This window comes from Malania oleifera, chromosome 4, assembly GCF_029873635.1.
Source record: "Malania oleifera isolate guangnan ecotype guangnan chromosome 4, ASM2987363v1, whole genome shotgun sequence".
NCBI lineage: Eukaryota > Viridiplantae > Streptophyta > Magnoliopsida > Santalales > Ximeniaceae > Malania > Malania oleifera.
The window spans coordinates 57,325,324-57,337,572 of record NC_080420.1 but is presented as its reverse complement, the minus strand read 5'-3'; the positions used below and the strand labels follow the sequence as shown (position 1 = coordinate 57,337,572).

The window sequence follows — 12,249 nt, the reverse complement described above, 5'->3', positions numbered from 1 at the left end:
ACATGGAAACAATTTTCTAAAATAATCTCTCTCAATAATAGACAATTCTCTACATAAATATCCCCTAAATCACTCCAAGACACTCGGGATTTCTACAGAATAAAAGTGGTAAAAATAACAAATTTGAGAAAAACTTTTCCAAGGAGTAGCATAGGAAATATTACAATCCCACTTTAGCAACCCAACCAACTATTCTAAAGGAAAACCCCATAACTGCTTCCCCCTAAAGAAATTTTCTTTTACACTAAACTCCCTATGCCCCATTCCTTCCTAGTATTTACACTTATACCTTCCATCTGGCTAAAAAGTCTTTCCTACACTCCCCAACCCAAACAAAAGATTATTTGTCCTCAACTTTCACATATTCCCATGCACTCTAACAAGGGATCCTCAAGAATGGAACAAAATAGATAAATTAGAATATGGACAGACAAGCAGTAGTTAAAGTAATACAACCACGAAAAGAAAAATAGCTATGCTTCCACTCATCTAACTTATTGGTCATTTGCTTTACAACAACATTCCAAAGGAAGTACACAAGGATTACCTCTTAATAGAACGCCTAAGTGCTTCATAGGCCACTCTTGCATTCCACAGCTAGCGGACCAAGCATAGCAAGAGATGTCCAACACAATCAAATTCAAGACAATCAAACTAAGACAAACTAAAACTGAGCATAGAGAGAGCTTCAAAAATCTTTAGAACGGCTAAATCATTCTTAAAACCCCCTAACCCACTTCAAAAAGATGAATAGTATTATAAGCAAACTAAAGATGGAAAACAACCTCCTCCCTAGCCACACTAATCCGCTGGAAAAAAAAATTCAAGTATTGCTCCTAGATAACATAAAAAGAAAGACATTAACCACTAAGAAAAAACAACAGGGACAAAGGATCACCTTAATGCAAGGCCCTGAATACTGAGAACCAAGCTTCCCTTCCAACTAACTCCTTTGTAAGCCACCTAAAAATATAGCTCACAAACATTCCCCCGCTTATTCCTTCGCCTACCATCCTCTACAACTTCATTCCTCACCAAGGCAGCATCTAAAATGTGTCTGCCGCCAACAACAACCACCTGAGAGGAAGAAATAGTAGTACTCAACACAGCACACAATATTCTGGATAAAATACTCATTAAAATTTTATACACACCAGTCACCAAACTAATTGGCCTATAATCCCCAACATGTAGAGTTTAATCCATATTGGACATGAGAGTGATAAAAGTGGAATTAACATTCTTTCCTACAATCACCTAACAAAAAAAGGGGGGAAAAAAACTCTTTCTTGCAAACCTTTTATCATAAAAATTATAAACAACATTCAAAAGATAATCCTTCACAATATCTCAACAATGATGGGAAATGGCCAAAGGAAAACCATTCGTTCCAAGCACTTTTATCCACCATTCACACCAGACACAACTTCCTTCACCTTTTCTTAAGTAAAATACCTTTCTAACCAAGAACTTTGCTCCTCTAAAACAGGGCTCCAATCTAGCACATCAATCATCAGCCTTCAGTCATTTTAATCAAAAGACAAGGCCATTTAAAATTGAGCAATCTCATTTAAAACAACTCCTCAATCATGAACTCTATAACCACAATCCACTTCAGCTACCTAATCATATCACTGCTACTCCTTCCACTGGCTACACAATGGGGTAAAAATAAGTATGTATTACAATCTCCTTCATTCACCCACTTACTTCTTCCTTGCTGTCTTTTTCCCTCACTTCTTACTATATGTCTCCAAATCTCCAACTAATGTCCTCCTTCATTAGCACCTGCCCAAGCTCGTGTTTTAAATTACTCGTCATGTTGTCTTGCTCCACCATCATAAGCCCCCCCCCCCCCCCCCCCCCCCCCCCACCCGAAAAAAAAAAAAAATCTATCTAAATGCTCTCTCTCAAAATATCATTCTTCCTCACCCTCAAGTTAGGAAGGATGCCCACCCACTTTGTACTGAAACGAAACCTATCAAAAATGCTGAGTAAAAGGAAAAGGAAAAAAGAAAAGGGGATCATTTTGCATTTATGATTCAAGAAATAGCAAGCAATGATTAGCAATAGTTATCAATATTGCCAATATCACCAGCAATGGTCACTTGACATGGCCAACAAAATCCATGGTGGAGGTCATTGACTTTGGATTTTTTGTTTTTGATTTTAAAAATTCTTCCCTATGTTCTAAAGAGAATGCTAAGGACAATGAGTGGTATAGAGTTAAAAAAATAAATTAAGGAATAGGAATTGAACTCTATGAGATCTAATCTCCCATTGTTGCTCAGTAGCTCAGTGGTAAAGCGGTCGGCTATTAACCGACTAATCGTAGGTTCAAATCCTACTTGGGGAGATTTGATTCTTTTTGAATTAAAGAATTCAAAATGAAAAGGCTTGCTTTGCCCATTAAGAGTAGGTAACATATACGTGGTAAGTTAGGTGTAGTTCTTGTAGAAGATAAGATAATGGAGGGATGGATCAAATGATTTGGGCACTACCAGCATTGGCCAAATAGCTCGCTAGTGTGGAGGAGTGACCTAGTTACTGTGCAGAGCGGTAGAAGGGTAGGGGTGGGCCTAAAATAACTTAGAATGAGATAGACAGTAAGGATTTAATAACCCTCAATTTTTTAGAGGAAATTGCCCATGATCTTGTAAATTTGCAAAAAAGGATTCATGTAGTTGACCCATCTAGTGGAACTTAAGGCTCGGTTTGTTGTTGTTGTCTATGTTCTGATGAATTATTCACATTTTGAGGTAATTAGTAATGAGTGAACATTAACTATCCCTTTTATTTTTATTTTTTTATAGAAAAAGATAGATTTCATTAATAAATTAAGAATTTATATAAAGGAGAATAAGACATGTCCAATAAGATTTGAAACAAACCAAAAGGAAAATCTAATAGCAACAAAAGAAAGAAAAGAAAACAAATAAAATCACAACTCCCAAAATCAAACAGCATATTACTCCAATCTAGTTGAATTTCCAAAAAAAACTCACACCATTAAAATACCCAAACCCAAAACACCACAATGTAGCCATGTAGTGAATCTTTTCCCAAACCAGCAACCAATTCAACTTCTACCCCAAAAAGATTCGTGCATCATGCTCCAACCATAACCCCCACAACAATATGAAGAAACCACATTTCCATGATGCAGTCCAATCTTTCCTCCTTCCAAAACCCACAAATGAAATATCCAAGAGTTCCTCCACTGATTCTGAATCTGGATAAACCCAACTTCCTCCCAAAACACCAAATAAATTGTTCCATATTCTCCATGCAAAATCACAATGCAAAAACAGATGAGATGCAGTCTTGCACCAAGGTTTTGAGTAAAAACATGTGTAATGGAATGGGTATGATAGATATCTACGCCCCAGGTTGAGAGGGTGCTTTAAAAAGTTATTTTACTTAAAAAGAGTAATTCACGGGAGAAACATTTTTATGCTTTCATGTCTCTTAGTGTGAGTTGAAAATCAGTTACCAATTCTTGTGGATATGCAGTTCTCAAATTTCATTTTTCTGTCTCTTGATTATTTGGATACATTTGACATGGCCCAAGCCCAAAGCATAAGACATGGCTAAACTACAAAGAAACAGAGCATTATTGTTTCAAAACAGGTCTATATTTCTAATATGAAATGTTAGAATACCACTTTGCCTAAAAGCTTAAGCTGGTAGGTTGTGGACCAACAATGTATATCACGCCTTAACACTTACCCATACGAGCAGCCCAACAGCACGTGGAGAGGTAAACAAAAGATAAACAATACATATTAAAGGGAGTTAGATAATTCTTAACAAACATATAATAAATGCGGGCAACAAGATAAGAACCCAAGACATCCTGGTAACCTGGCTCTAATACCATGTTAGAAAGCTTAAGCTGTTAGGTTGTCGGCCAATGACAAATATCAGGCCTTAACATGACAAATACAGGCTTTCAATGGGAGTTGCCGAGTTGGTTCACAAAGTTAACCTACTAATTAATTTTGTAAATCTATTAACCAATCAACAACCTGACTATAACAGTTGAAAGCTGAAATTGTTGATATATGCAATAGAGAGATTGTGGCATTTACCCTCCATCTAGATGTTCCTTAAATACACGGTCAAATGCACGACACATTTCCAAAATGGTGTACAGCTGGGCCTGTACAAACAGGTTAAATACAACAAATGATTAAAATGGGATCATCAGTTGTTTTTTGTTAAAAAAATTATAAAGGGTGCAATCATTACCCCTGCATCTACAGCAATAGGCCTGCCAATACGGTCCAACTCTGCATTAAGCTCATCAATTGTTTTATTTATTAAAGCAATAATACTCGGTATACGCTGCCTGATGACGGTCTCCAAATGCTGTTGAAATAAAAGATGTTCAGTGTTATAGAAGTTTCAAAACTTCATTAAATCTGTAGCATAAGGAAAAACTAACACAAATAACTAAAAAGATGATATGGGAAGAAACCTTGGACAAAAGTTTTGCAAGATACTCAGACCCCATTTTATGTGCCAAGTGTCCATACTCAGGGCTACTTTCAAAATATTCTTGCTCCTTCCGACGAGCAAAAGTCATGTCAACATTCTTGTTGATGTCAGCTTGTGAACGGTTCACTATTCCAACCCAAGGATGCTGCAGCCTGTATGACCTTCCTTCAAGGACCTTAAGCGTTTACACAAAGCAAACAATTAAATTTATTTATTATGCCCTTTATCATAATTGATGAAAATAAGAATTCCTAATGCATCAATAGGGCAAAATTATTTAGGGATTAAAAAAACAAACAAACAAACGGGCAAAAGCTGAAAAAAAAAAAAAAAATCATGATGTGATGAGACTAAATTTCTGAAGGTCAATAAACTTGTATTTTGTATGGTCTGAGCAATTTACACAGAATTATAATTGAGCCCATACATCCAAAGCATTGGTTCCCTTGTCCATCAGATCAAGTTTCGTCAGCACTCCAAATGTTCTGTCACCTAAAATTAACAAATAAAATAAATATTATATCTTTTGATGATGTATTGAGAGGGGCAAACTGACCATGCCTCTCATTGCAATAAAAAGTATAGGGAGTCAACTTGATATTACCTGAAGGATCAACTTCCCTTGCAAGCTTTATAGCATCTGAAGTGGCAATATCTTGATTAGCAGGAGAAATAGCCAATATTATGCAGTTTGGCTACCATATTGGAATGAAATCATTAGTTGATTCGAGTATGAAGGTTAAAAACAATGAAATGTTCTAATATATAATGCAAAATTGCCTAGACATTTGCCAATTTCAAAATTAGATTTAAAAAAAAAATTGCACTCTTAATCAAACCCATAACACATTCTTACCCAGGAAAAAAATTAATAAAATCTCTTTTGATAAAAATAATAATACTAATTATAATAATATTTTTTTTGAGAGAGAAAGAAACTATATTAAGTGAGGAAAGAATGTAAAAGGGGAATTAGACATCCTCCAAACCAAAACAGAAAGCAAAAAATGAAAATACAATAAATACAAAGAAAAAGACAACAGCATCAAGCCAATGCCAGCCAATCATGCTACACATAGGAAAAACTGAAATATCTGAGCAACCTGACAAATATACCCACAGCAAAGCAGAAAACACAATCCGATCTCAAATCAAATCAATAGGTGATATCTGATTTAGAAAAATGCCAGCATTTCTTTCTAGCCAAAGCCCCACAAGAAAGCCAAAACTGTTCATCATGGTGATGCTCTCACATTCTTATGCCTACAAAACCCTCTAGAAGTTGTTAACAAGAACTCCTCCAAAGAGCTAGAAACCAACATTCTACAAAGCAGACCAAGAAGCTTTTCCCACAAAGTCCAAGTCACAAAATAATGAGCATACATCTCACCACTAGCATAGCACATCACACACACATCAGGAGGCAAAGTGTAACAGTCCTAGACCCAACTTTGGTGAGGTATTGTCCGCTTTGGCCCACTGACCTCATGAGTTTGTCCTATAAAAGGCGCCTCACATAATTGGAGTCCAAACCATCCTTATAAGCCCAAGATCTCCCAACTACACATGTGAGACCGTGACAGGCTCTCCTATCCGATCTCTAATGCCCTCATCAAAGTGGCTTACTCCTCTGTGTAGGATCCACCCACATGATGGTACCCCCAGGGTAGCTTTGATAACAAACGTAACGGTCCTGAACCCAACACCGGTGAGGTATTGTCCGCTTGGCCCCACTAGCCTCACGGGTTTGTCCTATAAAAAGCGCCTCACATATTTGGAGTTCAAACCATCTTTATAATCCCAAGATCTCCCTAATACACATCCGATGCTGGACCGTGACACAAAGCCTTATACGGCCTTCCAATGTGTAACAAAGAGAGAGAGAGAGAGAGAGAGAGAGAGAGAGAGAGAGAGAGAGAGAGAGAGAGAGAGAGAAATTAGACCTATAGTTTACAAAAATAAACATATACGCCCGACCTTAAACTAAACAAAACTTCATTGTTACAAAAAAACAAAAGTAAAAAGGAAAGAGAAAAAAAAAAAAAGACAAAGACAAAGAAAACAATCAACACTCGGGAAAAAAATTTAGATTGTCAGCATAATCAGAACGAAAAAAAAAGAACTTACATATTAATTAATCATATTGATGTTGTGCTTGTTAGTATGAATGTTTGTGGATAGAATTTTATATTATTTTTTATTTAAATTTATACAAAATTAAAAATGAGAATTAAATTTCAAGTTTCCAAATGTGAAATAATGGTATTTAAAATTAAGGATATTTTCAGCACCTTCTCTCAAAACAAGTTTCACTGTATATGACCCAATTCTCCCTGCATGCTTCATATTGGGAAAGAGAGTTTTCGATTTCTCAGTTTTGTTTTGATATAGTTTTTCATTGGCAATACGGTTATTGTATAGGAATCGAATAAAACTAAGTGCCATGGAATTAAATTTGTTATTCAATTTTGTCAAATTTTTTATTTAAATTTTCATTCTATTCATTTTTCATTTCATATCATTACACCAACCAAATATGAAGTGAATAATTCAAGACTTTAAGCTAAAGCATTTGAATTTAGCCTTCCAAATAATTCTTTTTGTTTTTCGTAATGCAATAATGAAAAACAATTAGACTGTCAGTATTAACTCTAAAGAATGGTCATTGACACAAAAGCCGTAATCCTTAGAAGGACCCTTAGCTTTCCACAAACAATTAGCAAGAGGAAAAAAAGCAAGGGCTAAGCCAAGACGTTCACCACCACTATGGTATGTCCTCCCTGTCTCAAAACAGCCTCCACAACCTCCTCTACCACTAGAATTGATATCACCTCATCTCCAATCAAGACAATCACTACTCGAATCACCACCACCACCGTGCATAGCTAGAAATCCAAATCTCTCCAACCTAACTCATGAGTAAGATTCAGTTTGTTCAGTCAATGTAACTTTGCGAAGACCAGAGAAAGCTTTAAAAGGAATATATGTGCATGAACAGATTCAAACTCATCCTAAAACCCAATGGAAATCTTACCATATTAAAGACATCACGTTGTTCAGTCAGCTTAGACCATAAGAAATGAGCTGGAACACATTTAATTAATCAAAAATCGAACATGTCAGAACAATATTCATCTGAGCTTCTATCAACTTGCTATTTATAAAGGTAGGAGAGGGAAGACCGATAGATTCAAGTGATATTATTTACACCAGAATAATACTCCTTCAGATGTTCCCAAACCACTTTTGCGGGCTTCAATAACATTACACAACAAGTGACCTGTGGTTCCACACTATTGAACAACATAGCGCATTTTTGAGAATCGTCTTGTAGCCATTCTGCATATTTTTCTCAAAAGTTATCACAGGAGGGTCGTCATGAATCAACAGCTGCAGCCAACAGGATATAATTACCCCTATTCAATTTGTTGATAGTCATATGAAATGGATGTACGCATCACAACATTATTAGAACTTCCTACACCAAATTCACCAGATAAACTCATTGCTACACTAAAACTTTTCACCAAATCAAATTACTAACAATCAACACATACATCACAAGAATCTTCAAATCACAGAAAATCAGCAAATCAGCAATGAAATCATCAGTCATCAGAAACCCCAATCTTTGTTTAGCAACAGTCAATATATACCCAGACAAATTGCCAACCAGAAATTACACACCAACAAATAGGCCAATCACAATACAAAGAACCTTCAACCAAAGTGAAAAAAGAAAATACAAGAACTTCAACCTAACAACAACACGCACAGCCTTCTCTAAAAACAGTAGCAGCCCCCAGCAACTAAAAGCTGAACAGCCCCACTAACACACATGACTAACAGTAACTGAGTCACGAATCAACACCACCAATCCAGTGACCTAACAGTCGAAGAAATCACCTTAAACAGCAGGACACAACATTTTTCAGCACACAGAAAACGAAATAAAGCATCAACCAGCAATTCAGTAAAAGAACGAACACAATAAAAATCTTCCTAATATCCTCTAGAGGCATGAACAAACACTGGGAACTGCAGTTAAAAAAAGATAAAAACGCAGGAAATAAGAACCACTCCCGACATACTTCAGAAATTAAGGTTTATGGCCCATCATTTGGCTTCAAACCCTTGAACCTAATAACAACCACACTCATCGAGAGAGGAATGACCATGGCCGAAAGGGTTTGCATCTGTTCTCCCTAACCCTACAGGAAATTCTGGTTGTTTTAAGTTCTGAATTCTGGAAGGTAGCTCCTCTAGTTGCTGGAGGAAGAAGAAGAATAACAAGAGGAAGAAGAAGATGATAATGATGATGAAGAAGAAGATGATGATGATGATTAAAAAAAAGAAGAAGAAGAAGCAGGAGAAATGAAGGAAAACTAACGATCTAATACAATGTCGCAACCTCCAGCAGAGAGCGAGAGAGAGGTATGAATGTGAAAAAAGAAAGAATATAAACTTGATATTCTCTCTCGCACATATACCTATATGAGAAATACTGGTAAAAGACGGCCCCTCCACATATGATTTGGAACCCACCAAACACAAAATGTTATATTAATAGTTGGACCCATAAAAGTGATGTAGAACCTGCATAATTGGGATCCACACCAACTCATTCCTCTCACTTGTATTGGTCCAAATGCTAACACAGCATTTTACAATTGACGGGTTTTAAATCCTATGCGGAGAGATCGTCCCTTGTAAGCCTTTCTCTGCCTATACTAGCTGTGCAACGCACTCTATGCATGTTTCATGCCCCTACAATTTCTAATTTTGTGTGGTTTTAGAGAAATTTTAGGAGGACATAGAATCAAGTTGCCGAAACAAAGGGTCGTGACGTGAATCAGTTAACAACACTATGCTAAAATACCTATTTGCCAATTTTTTTAAAATCTTTATTAAATGGTTACATATAAATTTGAAGGGGCTTTTTTGGAATACATTGAAGGAAAAAAATGATGATTGAAAACCATTCTGTTTCCCTAATTAATTGGTAGAGACTAAAACAATCACAAAGTTGCAAACATCCCTTCAAACTTAATGACTCATTCATAACAGAAATAATTTTCAAAACTAGATATTCTCAGCATATTACAACCACAGCAAACCAATACACAACGCTACAGACAATATGAAAATCATATTTTAGGAAGTTCTGGTGGAAAACTGAACTCAAATGATGCATATCCCATTGTTTCCTGGTTTTTCAGGGCCCAATGGCCTGCTGTTGCAGCCTTGCAGCTAATGTTCAGCATCCTTACCTTCTCAACATAAGAACGAACCATGTTTTCAATATCTTCAACAATGGTGTCTGGTTGTCCCTCTGCAAAATTCAGATTTTATAATTAACTTACTTTTTGTATTAAAAGAAATTGAACATTTATATAGTCCCAAGCAGGACAAAAAGCATCACAGGAATTACCTACGGCAACCTTTGTCAACCCAGGAAGATCAATGAGGGTTAAATTTACAACTGCCAAACAAAATCATGTATTTCTTATTATCTTTATACTTAAAATAAATAAAGTCCAAAAGTAAATTAGTACAACAGATTTAACTGAAAAGTAGCAAAGATAAGATGCAAATTAAAGAAAGCACAAAATTATTAAAGCATAAAATGCAAAAAAGCCTCAAAAAACCAGTTGCTTAACTAAGGGGAAAGAAGATTTGAGAAAGAGAAACAGGCGATAGTTGAAAATATGGTTTACATATTCATATTTCATGTTTTTCGAAGAGTATCAATGCTCTACATTGTTTACAGATGACTGATAGGGGTTGTTCATTTGAACTTCGAACTTTTGTTGGATTAATCTCTCAATTTGGGCCAATTAACTGAATTGAAGGTGTTTGGCTGTATCTTGTAGAACTCACTTAATGACTTTAAATTGATAGGAGATACCCCTCACATTGATACTATTTTTTATTCATTCAAAAACCAATCACAAAAATTTAGAACTGGAATCAATGATCAGAACTGTAGAATTAAACTTACCAAATGATCCCAAAATAACAAAAGGGATAAATGCAAGATGCCTGATATTGATATGAAGTCTTAAAACAATAAACAATGGGCAATGGAGTATCATAGCTTCTGTTAATAGCCCTTGGACAAAAATAACCCATATTTGCATTAGCTGTTAAGAGATTAATCAAGAAGTTCTATGAAAACCCAAATCTAGGAAATGAACTTCAGATTGATGGTGGTAAATCTAAGGTGAAGAAGGGTCAGAGGGAATTGGAAAATTTGAAGTGTTCACTGAATTATGATGGGAAGGGCTTAAAGAGGGTTTTCTTGGTTATTTTAGTTTCATTTTTTTTTTTTTCTATTTTTTTGAATTTTAATTTGCTTTTCTTTTTTTTTTCTTGTGTCTTATTTTTAGGGATTTTCTATCCTGCCCAGATTGCATATTCTCTCCCTCTTAATATATCTTATTTTTTATCAAAAAATAAAAATGCAAATCAAAATACGACAAAAATCTAGATTTGCTGCAGATGCAATAACCGTGGCTCATGATACTTAAAAGCATGATTTGAGAAACAGCTTTGTAAGTAGCATAACAGTTGGTAAATGTCAAGAAAGCAATTGACGTGAGTGAACCCACCCCTAAAAAACCCCCAATGCAGTACAACAATATAGCAAACCATTTGCCAAGTATGGTTATATTAAAAAGGAAAGTTGTAATGAGGCTTTGTTTTGTGGAAAATAACCCTCAGGGAAATATTTTCCACATTCTCCACTAGTTGATTTCACAGAAGAAAATTCTGTGGAGGAAGTTCATGTGTTGACTGTTGAACAGATAAAACTCTCTGGTAAAGCAGAAAATACTTCTGCTTGAGCAACATAAGCTGTCCTCAAAACTCACCCAACAATTTTGTATGCGTGTAAAAGAAAGGAAAAGAAATTTCCAGAATGTAATCCAACAAATGAAAAACTAATTATTTTTTCAGGGAAAAAAATTTCAATGGAATTTATTTCCATCAAGAAGTGACCATCTACCCAAAAAAAAAAATGATCTTACAATCAGGATGTGTTAATCCCATCCTAATTTTTTTAAAGAACATACTCTGCTCAATAGTTCAAGATGTTACAGATTAATCCCTTTCTTCACATGAAACAAGCTGTGCAGTCTTTCTATGACAGTTTCCCTGTCAATGATTACTTTCAAAAATATGTATTTCATTAATCTGCACACATCCGCAACAATTTGATGGACAGTAATTTGGAAATTGAAATATACTGTGTTTTTTATGTCAAGCTTGTTTTAAGGCCAAAGTCCCTTTACTATTAGGGGCAGGACAAAATATCAGAAAGCAGTCAATCATTTCAGTAAGCCAGAATTGCAACTCTTCTGGTCAGAATGAGTTCAATTGCTTGAATAATGCAAATCCATTGAAGGAAAAACAGAGATGGAGTTAGCTCCATGTCAGGTATATGATCTGAATCATAGGTCCAATTTCTGCCAACAAACAACAGTCACATCATGTTAACCCTGGACTCCAACTTCTACTTTTTCATCTCAAGCTTGTTTTAAGTTTAAAGTCCCTTTAATAGAAGGGGAAGAATGAAATATCATCAACCAGTCAATCTTTTCAGTGAGCCAGCATCGCAAGCATTCTGGTCAAAAGGTGTTTGATTCTTTGAATAATGGAAGAAGGAAACAGAGGTGAAGTTGGACCTATGTCAGGCATATGATGTTAATCCTATGACGCCAATATCTACCAACAGAAGACAGTTGGGGG

At 35.7% G+C, this 12,249-nt stretch overlaps 1 protein-coding gene and 1 non-coding gene across 2 annotated transcripts in view; one reads left to right on the top strand and one right to left on the bottom strand.

Moving 5' to 3' along the window:
- Nucleotides 1–12,249, bottom strand: part of LOC131152836 (phragmoplastin DRP1C) — a 44,352-nt gene that overhangs the window by 18,783 nt on the left and 13,320 nt on the right. The window contains exons 6-12 of the mRNA XM_058104726.1: nucleotides 9,932–9,982; nucleotides 9,771–9,832; nucleotides 5,105–5,195; nucleotides 4,928–4,992; nucleotides 4,481–4,675; nucleotides 4,252–4,371; nucleotides 4,092–4,162 (exon numbers count right to left, since the gene is read on the bottom strand). Coding sequence (XP_057960709.1) covers nucleotides 4,092–4,162; nucleotides 4,252–4,371; nucleotides 4,481–4,675; nucleotides 4,928–4,992; nucleotides 5,105–5,195; nucleotides 9,771–9,832; nucleotides 9,932–9,982 — 655 coding nt within the window. The remainder of the gene's footprint in view (nucleotides 1–4,091; nucleotides 4,163–4,251; nucleotides 4,372–4,480; nucleotides 4,676–4,927; nucleotides 4,993–5,104; nucleotides 5,196–9,770; nucleotides 9,833–9,931; nucleotides 9,983–12,249) is intronic.
- Nucleotides 2,285–2,356, top strand: TRNAN-AUU (transfer RNA asparagine (anticodon AUU)). Its single transcript has one exon. It is a non-coding gene; the product is annotated as a tRNA-Asn (tRNA).